Source organism: Hyposmocoma kahamanoa, unplaced genomic scaffold (genome assembly GCF_003589595.1).
Source record: "Hyposmocoma kahamanoa isolate Upper Pololo Valley unplaced genomic scaffold, ASM358959v1 185, whole genome shotgun sequence".
Lineage (NCBI taxonomy): Eukaryota > Metazoa > Arthropoda > Insecta > Lepidoptera > Cosmopterigidae > Hyposmocoma > Hyposmocoma kahamanoa.
This window is the reverse complement of record NW_020653715.1, coordinates 2831248-2858704: the sequence shown is the minus strand read 5'-3', so window position 1 is coordinate 2858704 and position 27457 is coordinate 2831248. Positions and strand designations below refer to the sequence as shown.

Sequence of the window (27457 nt, the reverse complement as noted above, 5' to 3'; positions counted from 1 at the left end):
CTAAACAGATTGTGTTTTAACGAAGTAAGTTAACCTTCGGTATAATAAAAACGTGATTTGAAACGTGAATAAAGAACCCAATTAGATTAGACTGCTACCACAAAACATATTCCTGTTTTTTGTCAAGCTTCTACGGCTTCTGCTTTAGCACGTACTGTGTGTATCATCTATCGACACATGTACTTTTCACTCTTGGTCACGAGTCTATTCTAAATACCTGAGAACTTCGCCCATACAGTTTTGTAGAATTTTTGTGGTCGAATAAGTTATAATTAGATTATGTCATAATTAGACTATGTATTTTTTTTAGAAAAGATGCTGACAATGACAAACTCACGTTACGTCGCATTTTCTTAAAAGAGAGAATAGTTAACAGCAGTAGAGATTCTTGTGGAAGAATTCGTCGGGGAAGTACTGCGACCTTACTTACACGTTAACTAACAATCTCAGGGTGACAGGCGGAATCTCAGGGTGGCAATACCAATCTTTGCAATTTAAAGCTCTGAATGGCATTACAACTGCTATGGACAGGCGTGTCGCTTACCACCAGGCGCACGACGTGTTCGTCCCACCGCTTGATACAATAAAAAAATCACTGCAACTACACCAACGTGGTCTTGTAACAATTTTGTATACTTTTACCAATAATTCCCTTTATAATTTTTCTTTGCCGATAAAAGCTATGTGATGAGTTAGTCAAAAACTCCATGTAGTTTTTGTCACTAGTTAAAAAAAAGTTTTTATAGTATTATATTGTAGACAATATATGGTCATATTAAAAATATTACCATGACCATATATATATAGACCATAGATGGTCATATTAAAAATATTTTAGCGCGCATTTTAAGAACAGGCAGGAAATATTTAAGTTTATAATTCAAACCCACAGGTCAAACGTCAGAGGATGAAAAAAAAATCGTCTAAGAACCTCACACATGTTTACAAATCCGTCAAAAACTATTAACTTAGCTTTCGATGTTCGCCATATTAAATAGTCCATTATTTTCACTTGTTTCATCTTTACAAAATTCTTTGAATGGACAAGACTTTGATAACGAAGAGACCAATAAACGGCACTTAGGAGTAGAGATGGGAAAAACTGCTTATGTTTTTAAACATTAAGACGTTGTGATTATTTAAAAAAGCGTGCTTTTCTAAATGCTTTTCATCTAAACGTTTTTTCAGTTTGAAGCTTATAAAATCGTTTAGAAAAACGTTTAAGTCCATACACTTTTATGTTAAAAAGCTTGCAAAGTTGTGTTGATAGCGAAATGAGACATCTAAAGGTTTTACGTCTTAGAATAATAACGCATATAATGATAGTTTCATATCAAACGAATTGTCACAAGTGAGGCAAAAATCAAATTCATGTAGGAGTAAGCAACTTGTGCTTACGCTAATAATGATGCCATGGAATAATATTTCCCTCAAATGTGGGGAAATTGTATCTTGCTTAACTCATCACTAACTGCCTCCGTGGCCGAACGGTCACCATGCCGGACTGCCACGCAGAGGTCCCAGGTTCGATTCCCGGGCCGGGAGAAATATTTGTATGGCCTACATTTATTTCTCTCGTGAGTTTGGGTGTAATTTGTGGTTGTCTATGTGTGTGTCCATGGCACCCGCGACACAGGGTTTCCCTAGTGCGGGGCTATGTTGATTGTGAGCGTTATTATTATTATTATCATTAAGTTAATAAATAGTATCCAATTTTTATTTCATTACATGAACAAAAACCTAAAAGCGAGTCTAAGTGCGACTATCGAATTTCACTTTAGTTCATGAAAATTTGAATATATAAATAGCCAGATATAATCTGTGGATAAACACATGAAAAGAACATGATAACAATAAAGAACCTAAACCTGAAAGTCTTTTTTACACGACTTTGGAGAACTGACGATGACTTTTTTAGTCAGTGTTAGTTCCCTGAAATAAGTTTAGTTAAGAACGTTTTATTTCTGGGCAAGACAATTTTTTTAAATGAGTCCTGTATAATGAACAAGAATAATAATTTTCACATGAAACTAATGAAGACAAATACTAAATATATTATGTAAAAATAGCTAACGTAAATTCCCTACAATGTTGTCGCGGCGGTGTACATTTGTAGAAATTCTGCAACAGTCGCGATATTGCCTATTCTCAAAAAATTACGAAATATAATTATTTTGAGACAGAATAGCAAAATGGGGAGAAAAAATCCGTTACTTTGCAACATTTTTGTATCTTGTTGCAACGAAATTAATTTTCTGTTTTTAGTGAATATTTACATAAAAATACAAGTTGAAACGCGTTACTTCCTTGTGGAATGTGATGTTAGTATCTATTTTATGTTTGTCTGACGTATTTTTACACTCATTTACCGCACATTTCGTCATTTTTAGCTAAAATTCTTGGGCTGTTCGCGGTGCAAGTTGACCTTGAGCACTGAAGGCCCGCCCGCTCGTGTAAGTAGACATGGGAAAAACGTCTTATTTTTTTAAACGTTAAGCTTTTTTAAAAAAAGCGTGCTTTTTTTAAACGCTTTTTCACTTAAACGCTTTTTAGTTTGAAGCGAACAAAATCGTTTAGAAAACGTTTAAGCGCATAGACTTTTACGTTAAAAAAAGCTTGAACCTTGTGTTTATAGAGAAAAGCAAAAGTAGACCACTAAAGGTTTTAAGATAAGTAAGTTTTTTGTAAAAAACGAGTTAAATTTTTATTTATGACAACTATTTAAAAATATTAATATATATATACATAAAAAAACTAGAAAATACTGCTTATTTTTTTAACGTTAAAACGTACGTTTAAAAAGCGTGCTAAAAGCAGGAAAGAAGACAAAAAGGAAAACGTTTAAGCGCACAGACCAACGCTTACGCTTAAAATGAAAAGCGTGCTTATGTGCTTATTTTAAAAAGCAGACTTTTTTAAGTGCTTTTCGTTTAAACGCCCACCTCTACGTGTAAGCCTATTTGAGTCCCTACAATTTGCCACACTTGGCATGTGCGGACTAGGTTTCTATGCGTTATTATTCTAAGTTTTAAGATAAGTATTATTTGTAAAACTCGAGTTTTATTTTTAGTTATAAAATTATTATTCACATTGACGAATTAATTTGTTTAGGAAACATAAATGGCGAGACTTGAAACATAAGCAGTGCGTTGTAGAAAAGCATATTGCTGAGTACTGAACTGGCCAAAGCGTGCTTATGCGCTTATTTTACAAAAGAAACTTTAAATGAAATTCCAAAATTACCCGAAAGATGGCAAAAGATTGCAGACAAACACAGATACGTAATTAATTTAAGTTTTATATAATTTTCTAAAATTATTTTCATTAACACTTCGACACCACATGAACTTTTCAGGCAAACCAATAATTCACTTAAAAAATGCTTAAAAAATATAAAGACTTAGAAAACACAAACCGCCAACCTTGGTTCCAATAGAGAGACATAGTTTCAATGTTAATTACATCTAAATGCACCGAATTTTGGTCACAGCCATTTTTTTGTCTCGAACTAAGGTCAATATATCTTTGTTTGAAATTAAAATTCTCATAATAATGTACATAATGTATTTTTATGGACGTTAAGTCATTATCGAGTGCGATAAAGTTTATTTTTACTTAAATTAATATAACTACACGTTATTACGTGATGAATAAAATCACTGTACTATGAGTTTACACAGAACATCTAGACGAAAATCAATTTTAAAAAGCTCATTTACAAATTAGTTTTAGCGCCATCTAGCGCCTACAGTCTTAACTTAAAGTCTTAAATTTTACCCTTTTTGCATAAGTTACTAATTTCTCTAAACACACTTTACTTTCCGATGGTTCCGCCTAATCGATTCTGCCTTCAGTTATGTATTTATGACAGCAGGGCAAATTTATTTGCTATCTGTCATTGTACGTATATAGTGACCATGAGCATATTTAACTTTATATCTAAATCATAATTTGATAATGTAGCAAACAACCACAATATACGAGTACTTCATTTCACTTAGGATGGGTACTGTGACATTTGACAGTTTAACGTTGCGTGCATACTATTTTTAATTACTCTCTCTATCAGACTACAAAATACATTGACTTACAAGTAAATGAACGACGGGTCTAATACAAAAACCACGAAAAAAATATCCCAAGTCAACCTATTTAAACGTAGTGACATTTAAAGGAATATGAAAAAGCTAAAACGTTGAATTTAAATTGTAATGTCATCGCAGTACTGTCTAATTTTGCTTGCTTCGCTGTCAGTCGAACAAACGAAGACTAAAGCGTGAATGACGCTCTGTATACGATTTTAACGCCCTATAAGTTCGGACACTTTTCAGCGCGGACCCGACGTCCATATAATTGTAAGTCAATGACAAAATAATAAATATGTTACAATAGACTACAAACAAACAATATTTGTTTCAATTCTAAATTTAAGAAACAATTATTATTGCAGTATATAAAGTGGATAGAAATCATTCACTCACATCCTAAATCATTAACAATAAAGATAAAAATGAATTACCCCAAATACTGCATACGTAAAACGGAATATTTATCCATAGAGATTTACACAATAAATCGAATCGGCGGTAGTTGTATCTCGTGTCAGTACCTTGAATCCTTTTTATTTTTTTTATTATTTGTTCATAAATCAATTCTAGTCTCTAAATCAATTCTCCCTTCGTTACAAACTATCTCGATAAAATATTATTTAAATCGATATTTGTCCATTCGATTTTACATCATTAGATCTTTACAAACTTCCAAATACCTCAAACGTGATCGTACCTATGCAATGTGAAATGGACTATACCTTGTATCAAAATAGATAATTCCCTGTACTATGGATATCCGGAATTCAACCCAGGGCACTACCAAGGACATCCCGGACCCCTGCTAATTTTCATGAAATCAGTGCTCATTGTAATTCCATTTTGACTGCACTCTTTACAGAAATTATATTGCAATTACGATAATATTTCATCGCCTTGCACAAAGTGGCTGAAATGCAAAAAATGGATTGTTATACAAACTCACACGCTGGCTTTTGCATATTCTTAAAGTAATGCATCCAAATTAAGGGTCGTATTCTAGAACTCTACTCAATGCTTAAGTCAGGACTTGAGTATGATTCAAAGCACCAGAAATCATACTCAAGTCCCTGCCATTAGGGTCGTAATTCCAGTGTTGTGTTGGCAGTGCAATCCTGACTTGAGCATTGAATAGAGTCCTAGAATACGACCCTAAAGATATAAAATAAATAGAAATAGAAAGAAATAAATAGAAAGTTTTGCCATCTTCTGAATAATTACTCTTTATAAGATACGATTTTGAGAAAGTAAGGCATCGATTTGTTACTCTGCTAAAATATTTTTGCAATGGCAGTTGAGTCTCAGGGACTGGACGTTCAGTGACGGCATATTTATTCATTCAATTACTAACAATCGTTGTTGCCTTATTTAAAAAGTACCATTGAAATATGCATTATCTTAAGTCCTTCAACTAAATGAACATTCTTTATGTCAAATAATTAGTTATTTATGTTAACGAAAATATTCCATAACATTAATACGAGGAATAAAAACAAATTAGTTGTTCTCGACAGTCGTCTTTATGAAGTCTCAAGTTCATTTAAGGGGAAATGTATACGCTTCTATAATTAGATTCCGATTGATATTCAAAATTGACCATTTGAAACTAAAAATTTTATACTAAAGGTTATTATACAACTTCTGCGTACTTGGATGACAAAAAATCTTGATAGTCACCCGTTTAGCTCCTTTAGGTATTCTCTATCTAAGATGTTTAAATTAAATATTGTAATGATAAATGTATTTACATTATTAAATAAGGATAATTTCACTTTGACTTAGTAGACTACACCCTCGACGTGCTATGGGCTTCCCATCGAAGTGCAGAATACCAAAAAATTGCAATGGCGGTTAAATAGTAGCTTAGTGGCCACTGACAAGCCCGTACAACTTTCATCAGAATACCAAAAGTACAAAATCCTGTCTTCGAAATTCTATCGACATACGACTGAGACGATTTAAAATTATGGAGCAGAACTAATTTAGAAAAGTTCGTTACACTTCCACATCGAGCACCCGTAGCGAAAGGCCGTCGCGCCGAGATCTTCAAACATGTTTGTGTTATATTATTGCAAAAACTAACCTGTTTAACAGAAGTGTCTCTGGAGCCAATCTTGTTCGTAAGCTCCTTGATGTCATTCTGGAGCTCCAGTATCCGGGCTTCATACTCCCCTTGTGTCGTGTCCAGCCGTCGTCGGAGAAGGTGCTTCTCTTGCTCTAATTCCTGAAGAAAGAAAGAGACCACGTTAGTTTTGCAGTTGACATCTTAAAATTTGTTTTATATATTGCAAAGTTTCAGCAGCACAAATAACGTAATAAATAATAACTTATATAACTTTAGCTAGTACATAGTTCACTAACCGCCAATAGATGGCATTGTATTGCAAATGGTAAAAATAATTATTGTAAAATGGTAACACTAATTTAATTTAAAGGAAGGGTTTGTTTGTTTGTTTGTATAACTGATTTTCTGCTTTTAGTCTTATTCTTTCTAACCTACGGCACGCCCTCCTGACAAAAGTATCAAGCAGCGTCCTGAATCGAGATCCGTCCTCATTTGGTCCCCTCAGGCCAGCTATTAAATTTATTACATGGGTTACAAGCCTTTTGTCGGCCGGTGAAGCAGTCCAAGCCAGCGTCTTACTACTCAATATGCTTTACACAGTTGTACACAGTAATTCAAAAATGCCTACGAACCTATACCTTATTATACCTACTCGACTCAAACATAGAATCATTCCTTAAACATCTCGTAGACCGTTACTTTTTTATTTTATAAAAAGTAGAAAGAAAGCAAACTTCGCCCATGAACATCTGCAACATCAGAGGGGCTGTTAATGCGTTGCCAGCCTTTGAGAGCCTGTTGACATGCTTTTTGAAGGACCCCTGTCACAGCGCAAAGGAAATGCTTCAGGAGGGAGATCATTACACATCTTGCAAGTTCGAGGAAGGAATAAAATAAAAACGGTAGAACACACACAGAGTCAACGACTCACCGTAGACGAAGGAACTCCAAACCGTCTATGAGTTTAGGATCATCGACATCACGAACTGCCCGACGTTGGATGGCGTCAAGTCTAATCTTGTTTTTATCATGTCGTTGGCATACTTTATAATATTCCGACCGTAACAAGTAGCCGCCTCGCACAAGCAATGCTGGTTAGAACCTCCAGAAAATTCCCACTTGAACAAAATTTTCTTTTTCCGACCAACCTGAGTCCGAAGCCTATTTAACGACTTCCAGATCGGCCATGGCAATCAGGAGGAAGACTCTCAAAAGGGAGCCAAAGGTAGATGGTACTTTTTCGCGCCATGCACGGGTTGTACCTCGCCCGAGCTGGCTCTGTACAATGATTAGAATCAAGATAAAATAAGAACGCCTCACTTGGATAGCCTGAAGAATAATCAATGACCATAGTTCCCAAACTTCACCTAGTATCCCAAATCCACATATTACAACAATAAACAAGATACTATTGTGTCTAACACTAACAATAGTTAGGTCTGGCTATTGTGAGGTCTGTGCTTAATTTCGATTTTAATCAATGTTTTTTTTAGGGTTTATTGTTTGGACGCTTAACATTATTTTTATAACAGGAAAGATGACATAAATCTTAATTTAAACTATGTAGCTTCGGTTATAATGACAAAATTTTATTCAGAGATAATTGTAACTTCTTTTATGGTGGCATTTCACAAGGTTATTTGTATTTGCATATTTGATATATATGGCAAACGATCACCATGTGTAGATGGCATGTATGACAAAGTACTTGCCTTGTTTGCGTATTCGACAAATGCAGCAAACACCAAACTCGTGTTACCACGCGCTGGTCGGTTTCTCGACACACATCAAACGTGGCAAATAGGCAAATAAACCGTCCACACTTTGGTTATATACATTATTTCAACTCCTTATGTGTAGACGGCAGTGGCGAGGCGTCCATATAACTCATTTCCCACCGGTTTGTCTAAAATTTTATGCTCATTTTTATGTATAGACTAACTTAACCAGTGAAATGAAGTGTATTAGTATCTTGTCTCTTGTAAATGTAGTCACCCAGGCGCCACTTTTTGTTAAGGCCCAGGTTTTTTGCTTTGCTCTGGCTTTACTAATTTTCACGCCTCGTCACTGGTAGACGGTCATACTTGTCAGTGTCTGCATGTTTGTCTGTGCGTTAATATTTTTCCAAGTACATTAAACACCCAATAACGAATACAAGTAGCCATGTGAAGTGCGGCCATTAGACTCCACTGGGAGTATATTACAATTATGATAATATTTGTTATTCTGCTAATATCTAGTTGCAACGGTAGTTGAGTCTCAATAGGGTTTCAGAGGAACGGCAGTGATGGCATTCATTTATTCAATCACGATTACGATCAATAACGATCGATGTTACCTTACTAAAACTACTATAGAATTTATTATGCATATCTCAATTTTTATCTCATTTAATCTGCAATTTGGCCTTCAAATTAAATATGTCGACGCTTCAAAGACAAAATGGGATAAGCGACACTTTTGGTCATATTGAGTTATATAATAATAATAAAATTTATTTATTGAGACAACTGAGATCCAATCAAATGTTAGTAGCTACAAAATTAAAACTATATTAGTACTTATATTTCACTGGGGACTTAGCATTATTTATTAAGTCCCGCATAATTGGGCACTCACTCCTGTCAGCAACTGTCTTCAGGAGGCTATTAGGGATGTCACGTTTTCCCATCAGTAGCGACGCAGACTTTTTACGCACAACAGCCGTGAAACTATCTACGCGGGCGTCAGTGAACATGTCTGAGGTACTGCTGAAACGTGACAGCCCCAACAGCGTCCTGAACGCGTTGTTATATTGCACGCATAGAGCATTCCAAGAGCACTGAGTGTAGCTCTTCCTTCTTTATTCTTGGTGTGCAGTAAGCTTTAAACAATGTACCGTTGGAATCAGCTAATGTTTGATTCCAACGGTATATATAACTCAATATGGCCCAAAGGTGTCCTTTGTCCCATTTTGCATTTCAAGCGTCGATATATTAATAATAGTAGAGTATACCAATGTGGCATTGACTGGCCATTGAAAAGCAGAATACAAACAAACTGCAATGGCAGTTCAGTATAGTAGCTTGATGGGTAGCCACTAACAACGAACTACTCTCAACGTTTAGCACAATACCAAACGTATATATCCTGCAATTGACACTCTATCTACACACAACTGAGACTATTTAAAATTAGCAGATTTGGGGTAATTTGTAAAGTGCTTTACCGGAATGAATTGTGATTGCAGTAGTAGAGCTCTTTGCTAAAGAGTTCGTCCAGGTACGTATTGTCACCTTGCTCATTTCTGCCACCAAGCAGTAATGTGAATATTAATGCGTTTCGGTTTTGAAGGGTCAGGGTGTTAGTGAAATTACAAGCACATGGGGCTTTTCAACTTATGTCTCAGGGTAACGGGCGCAGTGGCAGTCCCACTCAGATCTTTTCGATTAAAATCTCTGAGCGGTGTTGCAACTGTTATGGACATGGCATATCAGCACACCAGACGAACGACTTGTCCGACACTTGGTAACATGAAAAAAAAAACGTTGCCCTGGAAACGTGACTTACAGTCGTAACATCGGGCCTAGTATTACGACAGTAAGTCACGAGACTTATAAACTTGTTTTGCCGAAAACCTATAAATTAGTCTTACTTAATTAGTATTTACGTTTATGCTATTTAAGGTGAGTCACCGGAGAAGAAGCAGGAAAAACTGTTTTTCTAGATCAAACAAACGATACATCTAAGGATATTACCTAAAGAATCTGCTAATTTGTTACACGATTGGATGAACTGAATACAAGTTAATAGGACCAATTACTTGAGAAGAAAATGTCTTAGCACATAATTTTTATATGGAGATATATCTCTTTAAGTTTAGAGATTCTGCTAAATTTCTCAATTGAAACCCTTTACCCTAAAATTTGAAAATTGCCCCGTTAGTCGCCATCGCGTGCTTGTCGACATTGGAACTGTGTCAAATTTTCTCCGCCTGTACTTATTTTATTCATATTAATTGTCAGCGCGCAAGTTGCGGGACACTAGGGGCGTCCCAGCCTTACCTTCTAAAATATTAGCTGGCATTGAAATACCTCGCTTTAACAAGAAGAAATACATACCTACTTAATAATTAAACTTTTATAGAACAATAGAGTGGGAAATGTGTAAAGAGAGGCGGAACCGCATGTTCCGCGCGGAAACGGTGATGTGCTTTTTATTTGTCTTCATTCTTCGACTAATTAAACCTGAGAGCTGGAACCGATTGGGTTAGTTCCGATAATAGAAAAAAATCAGACTTAGACTTACGGAATACAATTTAATTGCTTTGAATGTCCAATGAGGTTTATAAATAGTTAGCCAATATATAATCCCACAGGCCTCCCTCACAATGGGAGGACTTGTCTTCGACTTGATTTTCAAATAATGTTAAAAAGGCTTGGTCAAGAATACCTTTAACTTCGAGCGTGTATTGGACCGCCAAAGTCATCAATGGAAACATGTACAGTACGACGCAGTACAGCATAATAGAAGGTCTTCCACAGTATTAGTATTTTTCTGCATGATACCAAACGACGTACAAATATAACAAACAATAATAAAATCATTGACGGACTGAATAAGATGGTTCCATATTGATTCCAGTGAAAAATTATGGGCACTGAAGACTGGGAGCTAATACCATATTTTATTAAAAAATACGACGTCAAAAGTTCGTGGAATTACGTCTGTTTGCCAAGTTTTATTGAAATCGGTTACCAGAAAGTGCGCGAAACTGGATTCATCATGTCGTTTGCCGCCCTTAGAGGTGGAACTTTTTCTTCAAATTTAAATGGTACTAATACTGAGGTACGAGGGTACCTTTCTAACAAAAAAAAAAAAAAAGAAATCATCAAAATCGGTTCACAAATGCCGTTTTCGTTTAATATATAAAAACAATGCAGTCGACTTGACAACCTCCTCCTGTGTTGAAGTCGGTTAAAAAACGAGTTTTTTTCATACTTTTTAAAATAATACTAAGCAACGAGACAGCTGCAGTACCCTTTAGAGCTTTAAATAACAAAGATCTGAGGGTCACAGCCACTGCGCCCGTCACTTGAGGCCTAAATTGACAAGTCCCATGTGCCTGTAATTTCACCAGCACCCTTCAAAACCAAAACGCTGCAATGCTCAAATTAATAATTTAAAGAAATCAGGTCAGGTGGCAGTAATTCTCTGGACGACGTCTTTTACAAGGAGCTCTGCTGGTACGAGAATCTTTGTTTGACCACGCCAACACTAGCAGCATTCAAATGCATTTTTTTCAAAAGCAGAATTTTTACAAGTGGATTTCAATTGCGTATTGTAGAGAATCAAGCTGAATAAATTGCAAAGTATTGTCAAGATACAACAATAACCACGTCATAACGTGTTTACCATTAAAACAGTTGTGCCAACATTGCTACACGAATCGGTAATGGGCTGAATGACGTTGGAATAGAATAAAACGGTTCTTGGAAATTCGATTTATAAATTACACATGACCATCGAGTATATAACCAGAAATAGAGACGAAATAAGGGCCGTATATTCCTTGGTAACACATTAGCGATACAGCTCTTATAAATATCAACTCTCGTTTGCACTGAAATATAGACAGGCCAACTACCGACCTGGGTGTGCGTCTCCGTATATTCCAAAAAATATTCTGTATTTATTGTAATAAAGATAATATCTCTAACAATGCCGTGCTGTTCTATTCGGTGGTGTGGGAAAATTTCATGTCCATTACCAAAGCTCAAGCTAACTGGTCGATTTGAAGTGAAACAGTTGACGACACCCATTGACGACACCCGTCAATTGTTTCGAACTCGGGCTGGCCAATCGGAGCGCAGTTGTCATAGTCATGATATGGCAGAATAGTTTTCAAATAAATTAAATGACATTTCGTCTCTATTTCTGGTTAGGTATATACTCGATGCACATGACACTAGCTATAGCCAACTAAATGTTAAGTGTATAACTTTGCATGAAAATTATGATAGTAAGGTTTATTTAGACTGCAATGTAGTTCGACTCGCTCGACTCGGACACTCGATCGATTTGAGAAATTATCTTTTTTGAATTGTTTCCGGTATGAGTGTTTTGTATTGTCCTAGAGTGAATTCCGTTGTTATGGTACTCATAGTACAGGGAATAATACCTTTTGTAATCAACACGTAGCACGCAAATCTGCATGCAGTCAAAACTACAACTGCAAGCGTACGAGAATTATTCATCATCAGCTTACGCATCCACTGCTGGACATAAACCTCTCCTAGAGCATGCCAACTTTCCCGGTCTTGTGCCGCCCGCATCCAGTGGTCGCCATTTCAGAATAAGTCTACTCCATCGGCGATCAACCCTTCTGCAGACATGTCCGGCCCACTGCCACTTAAGCTTACTGACTTTGCGAGCTATATCGGTCACTTTAGTTCTCTGACGCATAAGCTCGTTAGGGATTCGGTGCATCAGAGAAACCCCAAGCTTAGCTCGCTCCATCGCACGCTGAGCGACCTTTAATTTGTGGACGAGGGCTATTGTTTATGTCCATGTCTCGGCTGCGTAGGACGTAACTGGTAGAACGCACTGGTTAAATGCCTTAGTTTTTAGCCTTTGTACGAGAATTATAATAATAGACATAGAAACAATTTTTCCAGTACAGAATCGGTTCTATTGCACGGGTCGACCGGCAGGGACACTGGCTTAATTTCAGAATATTTTTTTTTTACGAACGACATTAATGTCCACTTGCACTAAACCTAGGTACGTCTTAAACCAATAATTGCAATGCAAAAGACACTCTTAATACATTGTGTTAAGAGTGTCTTATCAATTTAAGCATTGGTTTAAGACATACTTAAGTTTAGTGCAAGTGGACATAAAGCCATTTGAAAAATGTATATCGTATACTATACGTGTTGTATTTAGTTTAGTTGATATAAAAAAATCATTGGCATATGTAAAGTATCTTTTGTATACAGCGGTTCTATAAAATTTTGAGGCAAGTTTGTGTTTTATTCTGTCGTGAAAATTTTTAGGATTCGTGTTATCGGTGTACATTAAATTCAATTTTACTATATATTTTTCCAAAGTGGTCGATTCAACACTTTGACAGTTACGCGGCACCAACCAAAGAATCGATACAACCTCAAAGGTTGTATCGGTTCTGAGGATATAATTTTTTTGCGTGTGAAACCCATTGACTTAGAAATAAATGGACGACGGGTCTAATACAAAAACCACGAAAAAAATGTCCCAAGTCAACCTATTCGAAATTTAAATTGTAATGTCATCGCAGTATCGCGCTGTCAGTCGAACAAATGAAGACTAAAGCGGAGTGTCGCGCTCTGTATACGATTTTAGCGCCTTACAAGTGCGGACACTTTTTAGCGCGGACCCCACGTCCATATAACTGTAAGTCAATGGTGAAACCTCATGATTTTTTCAATAACAGCAAAAAGTAACTATTACTTGAAGGTTTAATCAACATACTGGTAAAACAAAAACACGATTGGTGAAACTTTTATCGACGGATTTATTAAGCATTTGCATAATTGTTGAAATACTTTTGTTACGGACATCAGATTGTTGACAAATTAAAATGGAAAATTTTGAGGATTTATTTCCTTAATTGTAACAGTTTTCGCTAAATGTCAAACACACCTATAAGAACTTTAAAATTGGATTTTTAGTAGCAGTAGAGCACCTTGCAAAAGAGTTCGTCCAGGGAGTACGGCCACCTTACCTATTTCTGCCGCCAAGCAGTTATGTAAGCAATTCACAACAAGTATTCAAGTGCACAATAATATTCTCATTGTCTAATAAAAACCAGTTCCATATCAAGAAAATTGTAATGAGAATTCTCTAATCATGATTAATCTGAGCATTTCACAAGATGACATTAGAAACCATGGAAATAAGTCCTCGAAAGTCATTGTTCGTACATTTCGCCCTAGTTGCGTTGCTATTCCATTCAACTTTATTGTCAACTTCCTACACAACCATCCACACAAGACCTTTGAAATGTCTCTCCATACATAGAAGATATATGAAAGCAAGGGATTCTGAAAAAATGGCCAAGTTATGTGACTTTCTGAACCGTAAACACACGCATGGAGAGCATCAGTGATAATAGGAAGCGCAAGTGGAACGTTTTCACAAGATCATCCTTGCATTGCAAGTTGCACGGTGTGTGACCACCTTAAAATACTTAAAATACATAAAATACAATCTTTTACAATAATGCGAATTAGAATAGATGATGACAACTACGCTGACGTCCACTACCAACTCTATTTTTTATGACACCAAGGTCGAACAAGTCGTTTGTCTGGTGGTAAGCGACACGCATCGAGTATATAACCAGAAATAGAGACGAAATAAGGGCTGTACATTCCTGGTAACACATTAGCGATACAGCTCTTATAAATATCAACTCTCGTTTGCACTGAAACATAGACAGGCCAACTACTGACCTGGGTGCACGTCTCCGTATATTCCAAAAAATATTCTGTATTTATTGTAATAAAGATAATATCTCTAACAATGCCGTGCTGTTCTATTCAGTGGTGTGGGAAAAACAGCAAAACAAACGGAATCACATTTCATCGGTATTTAAATATTAAATATGTAATTTTGCAATTTTCGTTCATTATAGCAAATCTCAAATTAACTGGTCGATTTGAAGTGAAACAGTTGACGACACCCGTCAATTGTTTCGAAATCGGGCTGGCCAATCGGAGCGCAGTTGCCACAGGAATGATATGGCAGAATAGTTTTCAAACAAATTAAATGACATTTCGTCTCTATTTCTGGTTATATACTCGATGACGACACGTCTGTCACCCTATGGCATGTCTTCAAAATCGGAACGCAATAATGCTCACATTACCGTTTGGCGGCAAAAATAGGTAAAGTGGCAGTACTTCCGCGGACGAACTCTTTCACAAGGAGCTCTACTGCTACTAAGTACAGTCAAAGCCAAAGTTCCGAGTCTATACAAATCTAGAAAACTCGGACTCACTTTGGACATCGCTTGTGCACTAAGTCCCATTCGAATCCGAGAATATACGAATATCTCTTGTACGCGTAAATAATCCCTGTGACATTTCGAACAGTCATTTCTCGGCTCTTGTAATGGTGCATAGCTAAAATATCCTTAAACGATTTCGATATTCTAAAACTGGGTTGTGGTTTTTTAATGATCATCTCAAAAAAATATTTTGTCACAAAGTTTTAGTTCAGAACAGTCGGGCAAGGCAGTGCGCAGCCAAGTTTCTTACAAGTCATAAAATCATTATACATTATTATCATCGTAAAGCTATGTTATGTCGCAAATACACGATAATAATTCAAAATACCAAAACGTGGTTGCTTCTAACAAAACTTGCCGTGAATCTTAACAATTCTGCAAAATATGTCAACTTTTACTTCACAAGAGCGCGACAAAGAAACTTTTGTTTATTATCTCGATTCATAAAACTTCCGCTTGCTTGACAGATAAAAATTCCATTGTTTTAAACTTGTTTAAGACCGTGTGACAGAGAAAATGTTTTATTGTGTTATTTCAATTAGAGTGTCAAGTCTTTGTTTTGTATATATTCAATTAATATTGGGATCATCTCTGCTTTGGAGATTTTTTATATAGAAAATTTTATATAGCACTGGTTATATAAATAATATAAAAATAAAGAAAAACGTATAACGTCGGTTTATTTATATGCATTTGTACTAGTGATGAAAGAGACTCAGTCTTTTAAGGCCTTTTAAAAAAACCTCGACTAATTTTTAACGCCTCACGACTAGTCTAGTCTTTTAACCCTCAAGTCTTGAGTCATAAGACTAATTCGAGTCGAAGTCTTTTAACCCTAGGAAGCTTAAGAGACTTATAGGACTAAAACGACTAAAAAGACTAAAACGACTGGCGCCTCATAGCCTCGAGAGTCGAGAGTCATGAGCCATATGGCGTGATTTTATTTCTACCCACCCTTGTGGGTAAATTTATTTTACGATTTTTATTATAAGTAAATAAACGTGATTATTTACTACATACTACTTACGTCATTTTTATTTATAAACTTCGGGTTTAATAAGATATAAAATAGGTATAAGTCCTTTGCAAACAATTCAAGTCGTTTAAGTCTTTCAAGTCGTTCAAGTATTTTGAGTCTTTCAGTATAACGACTGAGTCTATTAATAAAAACTCGAACCCCCAGTCTTAATTTTAGAGTCTAGTCCTGTAAAATAGAGTCGACTCGCTATAAAACGCCTTATAAGACTGAGTTTCTTTTATCACTAATTTGTACCCAATAGATTTTAAATTAAAGTTGTCTTTTTAAATGCTGCTAGAGAATAAAAAGAATGAAATAGAGGAACTGTCTCACTGCTTAGCACAGATTTTTTTAATTATAAACATATAGTGACGGGACATACATGTCGCGTGCTCGTGGTAAAAGTAACGCCCATCTGATCCCCTAAAACAGATCTCTTGCGGATCCGTTTATCGAAATATAGAGTGAATCAGTTCGGAAAATTTCCGGTGTATCAGATGTACAGGATCAGATGAGAATAGCTGTGGTACAAAGTTGACAAGTCCTGTAGTCTCACTAGCATCCTTACTTTTCAATACTGCAACGCAGTACTTTCCTAGACGAAGTCTTTCGCAAGGAACTTTACTCCGACTGCAAGCTACTACTTGAAGACTTGCAGGTAACAAGGTGCACCAAGGCATAACTTTAGCGTCGAGGGTACGGTAACCTCTTCGCTATGTGGACGAGAGAATTCTTTGTCCACAATAAATATTAATAGTTTCTAAACCTCGTCAACTTTACGATGTCCGTAATAATGATACTAAATTTATAAAACAAAAATTAAAAACGCCATATAAAACATAAACAGTTCGTGTTTCATTTTAGTATTTATGTCTAATAAATAATTCTTCGCAATTAGAGCAAGAAAAATTGCATAATTTATTTAATGCATCAGTCATTAATGCGTAAATTATGAATAAAAAAGTTATTAAAGTTAGGAAGCGTGACTACTGTCCAAGACGTCCTCAAGCGCATATTATTTTTATTTGTTGACTATTTTCTTACATTCATTGTAAAAAAAATGATGAAGTTCTTGCTTTGTCGTCTTTTTTATAACATCTAGGGCGACCTTACATGTCTATTATTGACCATTCACCAACCACCATTCAAGCTCTTTGCGAAAAATGATGATTCTCGCTGTACAATTTATCTAGTTAATCGATGTTACTTATATTTCAGTTTTTTTAGGCGCCTTGTTTATGCAAGTGATTTTGTCATAATTAATACGTTCTTTTATGCGGGACGAACTAGTTATGCACCTGGTGGTAAGCGACACGCGTGTCTATGACAGGAGCTGTGCCGGTCAGAATTTTAAATCGCAAAGATCTGAGGGGCACTGCCACTACGCCCATCACCCTGATACATAAGTTGATATAAGTCCCATGTGTCTGTAATTTCACCAGCACCCTTCAAAACCGGAACGCAGATATACTCACATTACTGCTTGGCGGGAGAAATAGGTAGTGGCAGTACTTCCCTGGACGAATTCTTCCAAAAGGAGCTATACCTATAATCTCGCCGGACGACAACAGACACGCTATAGAATTGCAGCTTACGAGAATTCTTAAAAAACCTTATAGTCAAGTCTTTATTTCATAATCAAATGGAACGTTTTAAAAACATTCTTTAGTTAAAATGTTTATAACGGCTAAGTCCCATAATTGTTAAATCGATTATGATGCGGGACGCGTCGCAATGCGCAAGAGTGTCGGTCACGACTTACGCTTACCGGCTAATGTCATTGCAGAGACGGTGCTAGGTAGTGAAAATCGGCTGCTCGTTTTTTATAAATATTATTTATTTCTTTTCATAATTCGAAAGTTCGTTACAATCTAAAAAACTTAAACGACTATTTTTACTAAATAACGCGTAAAAATTATAACTGTATTTTTTGACAATGAGACGTATTTGAAAATCAGAAAACTTGGCCAAGTTCCCATGTACTTCCGTCCGTATTTATTTTCACTTTTATAAATGTACTACGACAAAACAAAACAAACGAGCTGTCAGCAAAGACTGCCACGGAGTGGATCCCACCAAAAGCAAGCCGAAGCCGTGGACGATCCAGAACGAGATAGTGTGAGGAATTGGACGCATATATGAGGTCTTGACCTGTAGTGGCGTTAACTCGCGAAGAGTGAAAAAAGGGAAGGGGCGGACCCTGTAGTGGGACAGTAATGGCTGAATAATAATAATAATAATATTTATTTATTTTCACCCACAAAAGCAGCACAAAATGAAATCCTCTAGGAACAACTTTTAGAAACTACAATTCAAATTCAGCACTTACTTAATTGTCTTACTATATCTGGAAATAATATTGATTCTAAATTAGGTACATTCCTGCAAATCACCACATATTAAACATAAATATTGGACCTTAATGTTAGACATAATTGGTAGATGTCTTTACCATCTGTCAGCCGTGACCATGAGAAAGGGCCGCAAAAGGTTAGTTTCTACACGATTTACATCTAAAAAAAAATAGTTTTTCAAAGAGTAACAATCGCAAAAAACTAACAACTCGAAATCTAAATTATTTTATTAGTCTCAACTTGGCCTATACACCTGAGTGCCTCTCCTGCATCTAACTCATGCGCATATTAATCCATCCTCGCGCTGCCAGTGCCCTGCTTCACTTTCACTGTTTTTTATAACGCATAATGCGCGCTGATAGCCACACGACGTTCCCTTTCGTTGGAATCTTTCCTAGAGATTTTGTTGTGTATTTATGTGATTTCCGGTTTCCAACATAACTGAAAGGGACGTAAGGGAGCAATCACCACCTGAGCTCCTAATGCAACCTGACCTGCACGTGGTGCATCCTGCAGTAACTAACGAGGCTGTGGCGACCGGTCGATGACGGTATAGCCCTTCCAATAATGACACAGTGAAATTTACTGGCCACTGACGGGCAGCAGCGTGAGGGGTGCCGAACGAAACGAAACGAAAACGATTGACCCTAACATCGTTTAATGGACAAACTCTGGGGCTTGATGAGCACCTTTTTTTTTTCTTTTTTTTTTTGACGGGGGGAAATCTTTATGGATACCCTTGAGCCCAGGGAGACTCTCCCTCCAGACTGGAGGGCCTACCCCACTAAAAGGCTTGATGAGCACCTAGCACAGTTGGAAGCGGAGCTAGAGACCATAAGGTGGCATATTCTGGGGCTATGCGAAGTCCGAAGAGAGGGAGAGTGTGTACTTCCGCGAAGGTGTTCGACCATCCCAGTGCGGCGAAGGATTCCTCGTCAACAGGTCCCTTTCTAGCAACGTTGAGATCTCTAGTGTATCGACCATGGTAGCGTACCTTTTACTTCGGCTATCAAAAAGGTATAGCTTGAAGATTGTACTGCCTATCGATAACAGTTATCTGAGGGGCACACCACTGCGCCTGTCCGTCACCCTGAGACATAAGTTGACAAGTCCCATGTGCTTGTAATTTCACCAGCACCTTTATCCTTCAAAACTGGAACGCAGTTACACTCATATAACTGCTTGGCGGCAGATGTATGTAATATGGCAGTACTTCCCAGAACGAACTCTTTCACAAGGAGCCCTACTGCTACTATATTTTGAAGGTTCACCATTTGAAGTTTATTTTGCTACAGCCGATTGGCTGAAACCATCATAATCATGTAAAACCATGGCATGAACTAGTGTTGGCCTCCCGTAGTGCCATTCACGATCTTGCGTTCGTGTGGTCCATCTACGACCCGTGATTTTAAAAGAGTGTCGTCTACTCATTTCACTGCAGGATGTCTCACGTTTCTGTAACCATTTCTTGGCCACCATTCGTTTATAGCTTTTCTAAATCTGTCATCATCACGCCTCGCATTTCTGAAATGCTTTACAGACATACCGCGCTTGCTTTGTAGCTGTTTTATTTTTCTAAGTTCCCTTACAAGGTCTCTTATGAGTTTTGCAACAAAATTAAAAGTGTAAATTCTCAAGAAATCTCATTTGCTACCACCATTCCAGTCATTACAGAGCCATATAGTTACTCGGTTGTTCATTTTGGCGTTAACCTTGACTTAATGCTAGAGATATAAAAGATATAGATCAATGTCATCGTTTTTTGCGTTTGCATTGATCCACAAGGCTATCTGAAGGATTACGTTCGTTATTTCCTAAATCCCAGGAACACCATAACCATATCCCTATTCGAAAAATCCACAAGGTTTATTATCGGGATACGTTTATTTTCTATATACCTGCTAGTATGTAGTAATACAAAACTGGACCGATATTTTTATTATAGGATATTAAGATGGTAATAGTTTTCTTTTAATTTCTGCGCTCCCGCTGCACGCTAGGAAAGCAGTATTTAGTAGGTAGTTTTTTGCCGCAGCGTCATCTGCGAGAAATCTGCGTCTTCACTCAGTCAGGCACTTTTACAGCTACCAGCAGATGACCAGAGACGTCGCTTTAATCATTTTAATGTAGTTTATTGAATGTCAGACTGTTACGCCACCATGATTTTCAGTTATTTTTTTTGCGAAATTACTCCACTAGTTTGTTATAATTATTAATCTTAGCGGAATGGGTTGGAATCCAGACTCGCAACTCTGAGTTTTCGGAATTTAATTTGAAATTTACTATGAGCTTTTCGGTGAACGAAAACATGGTGATGAAACCTCAACCCGCATTGAACTATCGTGGCGAACTGATCTAAAACCCTTGCCTAAGAGGAGATCCTGAGAGAGAGATGACATTTTAGTAGAAGTAGAGCTCCTTGTGAAAGAGTTCGTCTAAGGAAATACTGCCACCTTAGTTATTTCTGCTGCCAAGCAGTAACAAAATAAAAAATAAATAAAATTCTTTTATTCAGACAACGAGTTCCATAATTTGTTACTAATAAAGATAGAAAAAGTGCGTATAATATATGATTTTTTATTTTGTTTCTCAAGTCACCTTCCTCATGAAACATTGCCACATGGGAGAGGTAATTATACCAGTTACAGTTTGTTAAATGCTGTTGGGGCCGCGGCTGTCCCGCACTCTGCGCATTAGGGATGCTGTCTTTTTCTGGAGGACTGCAGCAAAACCATCGGTCTCATACCCTGTAAAATGCACAGTAAAAACGAGGCAGTCCCATCACCATCCTACAAATACTATTGTACTGTACACGTACACTCTCCAGCGGCCATTTGGTATAGTCAATCCATAAACTTTAGAAAGCGTTAAGTATAATGTCAGCATTAGGTGAAATTACTGACACATGGTACTTGTCAACTTATGTCTCAGGGCGACCGGCGCAGTGGCAGTGCTCTCAGATCTTTGCGATTTAAAACGCAGAGTGGCATTGTAACTGTTAAGGACAGGCGTATAGCTTACCATCAGACGTACAACTTGTTCGTCCCGTCACTTAATATTGCAAAAGTGGCACGTTGGTGATGACTGCAACAGGTTGATGATAATTATAAACCTTACCGCATGAAAAGAAATAATATAATACCTAATCAAAGTGCCTTATGTTACATGAGTGCATCAGAACCTGTTAACCTCTAGCTTATTAAGTAATTTAAAGAATCAGTCATAATGTGAGTTACTCATCGCGCACAAAAAGCATGAGTGAATCAGTTTTAGTTCTTGATACAGATCGTGAAGGCATTCAGCCTTGAAACAACCTTCGCCGCCGTATGTGACTGACCGCTTTTCGCAAATTGCGCAAAATTGTAGCTATATAATTATGTGCGTGTACATGTTGAGTATAATGAAAGTTAGATCATTTTAAGGAAAGTTTAAGGCGAGGCATTTCATTACGAGCCTGTATTTTAGGAAGTGCGGTGTAGGAAGGCCGCCGCTGAAAATAAATTTCAAAGCCAATTCAAATTCAAACAACACAATTATAGTAAGAGCATTTTAATAAAACAATAAAACGTAACTGCGCTTTGTTTTTACTCTGATAAAAATAATTCACGTCCTACATTCATGTTAAAATTAAGGCTAAGCAGTTACCGTAAATTGACCCACATGGTTATACACTTTCATCGTTACATATAATATTAGGTTAGAGAATAATAGATATTGGAGTGGTGGATGGAATAAGAAAAAAAAACATAAAATACCCTGTATTATTTACGTATTATTGACGACCTCGGTGGCCTAACGATTTACACAGTGGTGCGGGCGCTGGAGATTCCGGGTTCGATTCCCGGTAGACCCAACTTGGGAAATTAACTTTTATAAATTGGTTCTGGTCTGGATGGGAAGTTTGTGAAGACATCGCTTACTGTCAGGCACATTTTAGTAGCACCTATTTCTGCCGCCAAGCAGTAATGTGAGCATTACTGCGTTCCCGTTACGAAGGACAAGGGTGCTGGTGAAATTACAGGCACATGGGACTTGTCAACTCATGTCTCAGAGTGACGGGAGCTTTGCCACTGCAAAACCACGACTTGTTTGTTCCAAGTGACGACTTGGTATCATATCTTCTTACTTTGGATCTTACTAACTTATTTTGATCAGAACAACGTGTGTGATGTTGCCTTATATTTATTGAAAAAATAATCATAATTTGTTTTTGTGTTATTTTTATGACTTTAGATAAAAGCGCTTTTGACATATAATCACATGTGGCTTTGTTATACTAAAGGTACGATTTCAAAACTTAAGCCAAGATCCTAAAGTTCGTGTCTTATGCAATGGTTTCCTCAGTAACTGGGCATTGTTTCACCATGCGCGGGCGCCGGTCGCAATTAGGCCGAGTGCTCGATGAATTTCCCGTAATTACTGTTATTAAGTTAAGTGAATTATTACTCTACTAAATAGACCAGGAGATAATGAGGATCGTTCTAATGTATTTTGATGGAAGCATGCATGAGCTGTAGTTTATTTATGTAAGGCGAAAAAAGTCATGAATAAATTAAGTTACAGCAATATGCGCGCTGGATGTGGAGGTCCGGGGATCGATTTTAGGACAATTTTTTTTTAAAGATACCAGGTGACTGAACGAACAAGTCGTGTGATGGTGTTAAGCGAAATACGTTGACAAGTCCCTTGTGCCTGTAATTACACCAGCACCCTTACCCTTCAAAAGTGGAACGCAATAATGCTTACATTACTGCTTGGCTGCAGCAAGAGGTTAGGTGGCAAAACTACCCTGCACGAACTCTTTCGCAAGGGCTCTACTGCCACTAAGATGGTAAGCGGCGTCTTCACACACTTCCCACCCAGACAGAAACAATATAGAAAAGATAATTTCCCAAATTGGTCCTACCGGGAATCGAACCCGGAATTTGCACATCCAGCGCTGCGCCGACACCACTGTGTAAATCGTTAGGCCACCGAGGTCGTCAATAATGCATAATAATACAGGGCATTTTGTGTTTTTTTGTCTTTTCATCCACCACTCCAACACGGTTTTTTTTCTGATTTTTTTTAATGTAACGCACACACTCAACACAGCCCCGTACTGGGATACCCTGTAACGCAGATGCCATGGACACACATATAGACAACCACAAATTACACCCAAACTCACGACAGAAACAAATGTAGGCCATACAAATATTTCTCTGAACCTGAGACCCCTGCGTTGCTGTCCGGCATGGTAACCATTCGGCCACAGATGCCGTAAAAATGTATTATTCCCCCTTCAAAACCGATACACGGTAATGCTCACATTGCTGCTTGGCGGCAGAAATAGGTAAGGTGGCAGTCATTCCCTGGATAAACTCTTTTACAAGGAGCTCTTTTACTACTAGAATAAGTCGCTAAATCCAAAGATCGCGGCAAATTTTCACTTCAATATTAAACCAAAGACACGTACATTTGCATCAAAGCGTAACCCATAAAGCACCAATGTGTGACGATATGGCAAAACATATAATTGGGATCGTAACTGATCGTTACAGATATCACCACATAGTTATCGTAAACGGTTATCCAATACGTTTGCGTAAGAACGAGGTGTGAGACCAATGCAGTCTTAATTGTAATTGATTTCTTCAGCTCGTGTTATTGACGATATTACGACAATAGTGTGAATGTAAGTAGTATATTATGCTTTTCCGTATATTAAGAACAATTTTGTAAATAGCTCTGTTGTAGCTATTTCTGCCCCCAAGTAGTCATCGCACTTCTTATGGAAGAATGGCTTCTTATGGAATTAGTGGAGTTACGTCAACAAAGTATATTGCTCCATTAGACAGAAAAATATAACCCACGTCCTCTCCAATTCTTGTTACTCTTGATTAATATTGTAGATAGAGTTACAAGAATTGGCGTCTAATGGAGCAATAAACATTTTTGATGTAACTCCACTTAAGCCACTCTTCCATGAGAGGTGAGATTTTATTTTAAGTTGTGCCAAGGTCCTGTTGATATAACAAAATATTATGGCCTTATTAATACGACCATTTTATGAAAGTCCTAAGTATAGTGTAACACGTGTGAGAGCAAATAATTTCATAATTACTTTGTGTAACAAAGGACATTTTTTTTGGTACCTGAGACGAACAAGTATTGCGTCTGATGGTAAGCGACACGCCTCTACCCATATCAGTTGCAGAATAAGGTAGTACTTCCCTGGACGAACTCTTTCACAAGGAGCTCTACTGCTACTATCTTTTGCTAAATGTTCTGGATTTCTTATTTTATAAATCTATGTGACTAGCGGTGGTAAGCGACAGGCCTATCCATAACAGTTGCAGTGCCATTCAGAGCTTTCGTCACCCTGAGACATATAAGTTCACAAGTCCCATGTGCCTGCAGTTTCACCAGCACCCTTACCATTCACAACCGGAACGCTGTAATGCTAAATGCTTGGCGGCATAAACAGGTAAGGTGGCATACTTCCCTGGACGAACTCTCATAAGGAGCTCTACTGTTAGTAAAAAGAAAATAAAAATACAAATAATAACTATGATACTATTCATGATTTTTCCCTTCTCAGTACTTATTAAACATTTATCCCTAATTGCCTGAGAACTTAGATTAATAAACGAGGAAATGAAGTCTCAATAATGAGATGATTTGAGTAGATTTGTTTGAGCATCACATAAATGTTATCCGGAAAAATCACTAGGGAGTAAAATCTATATGTAATATAAGCACATTTTAAAATTGATCTTCGCAGCAGTAAAGCTCCTTGTGAAATGGTATTTCTACCGCTAAGCTGTAATGTGAGCATTAAGTGTCAGGATAATTTAAGTGTTAAGCCTGCTGGTGAAATTACAAGCACAAGGGACTTGTAAATCAGATCGTTGGGCACAGTGACAGTACCCTTCAGATCTTTGTGACGTGTCGCTTACCACCAGGCGCACGACTTCTTTTAAATTAGTTAGGTTTCATATAAAATAGACAAGTTTACAAAGCACTATTGCACGATGCCGAGTTAGGGTACCACAACAAAATTGTTCTATAGTACAAATAATGATAGAAAATGTGATAGAATTGAATAAGTTTATTTGCTAGAATACGGTAAGTATTCAGGTCTTAAGTAAAATTATATTCAACCTATTAGGATGTGTGCAAATTTAAAAGGAATTTTATATTTGGCCTCTACAGTTAACCGCATTTCAAATTAGTATCAATTAACAAATTTTAAATTTATTATTATTTTTTTTTATTAATATCAATTAACAAATTTTGAACTCTTTGTTACTAAAGAAGCAATGTGTTAAAAGCTATTTTGACAATTGTAATTTTGAAGTTCTTGTAGCAATTTAATTTGATTTTGGTAAAAAAAAATTATACGCATGTTAAAAACAGTTATTGCTACAAATTAGCTTATGGCAACGAGGTTGGTACAACATATTCATACTGTTTGCTGTAGTATAGATAAACAAATATTGTGTGATTAAATTGTGCAAGAAAAAGAACTTCAAAAAAATTTACAATCAAAATTTAAAACGCAGGTTTTGTGCCAAGTTGCAAGCAAAAGCCACTTACATAAGAAGATTATCGCGATATCAATAAATTAAAGACTTAGTTAACATAGTCTCATGAGAATTTAGTGACTTAATACCGGAGCAAGAAAATCGTTAGCAAATAAGGAAATGAGACAATGAGATATACAGAATACTTGTTTCGTTAAAGCCCGTCACTGATTCACAGAAGAACCTGCCACGTTTTTTACTATTAAAGATTCTTGTCTGGAAAAGGTAAATCGTTATAGCATTGAGCTAAATTGTTGTATTCTGATATGTAGCGATTGATATAAAACAGCAACTGAATATGAGGCATGGCAATTTTTTTTTATGACACCAAGTGACAGGAGGCAAAGGTCGTTCAACTGGTGATTTTGTAGTGTCACTCAGAGATTTATGTAAATCGCAAAGATATGATAGGCACTGCCACTGTGCCCGTCACTCTGAGACATAAGTTTACAAGTCCCATGTGCCTGTAATGTCACCAGCACTCTTGCCCTTCAAAACCGTTGTTTAACGGCAGAAATCACTAGCTTCATTCGCTCAATAATACGTTCATAGTCAAAAGGTTTAAAATGTAGATGTGCATTCGTCCAGTTTAGTTCTAACGTAAGAAACGCAATTCCTAAAATTTTAAATTGTTCTCTAAATATGGACTGTTTTTTCTCTCAGCTCACAATTAAGCCGACCGAATTACGTGTCTTAGCTTATCAAAAACTTAACTGGTCAAAATTATACATAATTAAGTGCTTAATTTAATCACGAATTATAATAAAAACAAATGATAATTCGCGTGTCTGTCTGTTACATGTATTAACACCTTATTTGAAATGCAAGTGTACACTCCAACTTGATTAGCGTTTAATAATTATGGTCACTCAAATTGCACGTGAAGCAACGTGTCTCTAACGCCTTGGCATTATTTTGCGTGTCATCGAGCCAAGAGATTGGAGTTTAAAAAAATGTGACATGTTGTTTGAGCATGCGATGAGAATTTTCCATTTCGAACTAACAATAGTTGATAATGGTAGTTCAAATAAGAACTTGCCACTTTTTTCACCTACGTAAAAATATTGATTTTTTTAAATGTAATACAAAATTTTGATTCTATTTACGGCCGCGTGTCTACCGCAGTTCACTGTGGCAAGGTTCATATAAGTTCGTACATTACAAACATTACCGCGCCTGAAACGCTTCCGCGGCCGCCTCTGTGTGCGCCTCATTAAAGTCAATAGAATTTAGATTTAAATTTTATAACAAATCTCTCTAATTCATATATTGCATGTTCCCATACATTAAAAACACTAATTATAACAAGGCCGTGAGAACACATAAGTGTAAT

General features: G+C 36.9%; 1 protein-coding gene across 1 annotated transcript in view; it reads right to left on the bottom strand.

The window, feature by feature from the left end:
- The window catches only part of LOC113226240 (bicaudal D-related protein homolog), a 164758-nt gene that overhangs the window by 26763 nt on the left and 110538 nt on the right, over nt 1–27457 (bottom strand). The window contains exon 2 of the mRNA XM_026458801.1: nt 6172–6312. Within this exon, the coding sequence (XP_026314586.1) occupies nt 6172–6312 (141 nt within the window). The remainder of the gene's footprint in view (nt 1–6171; nt 6313–27457) is intronic.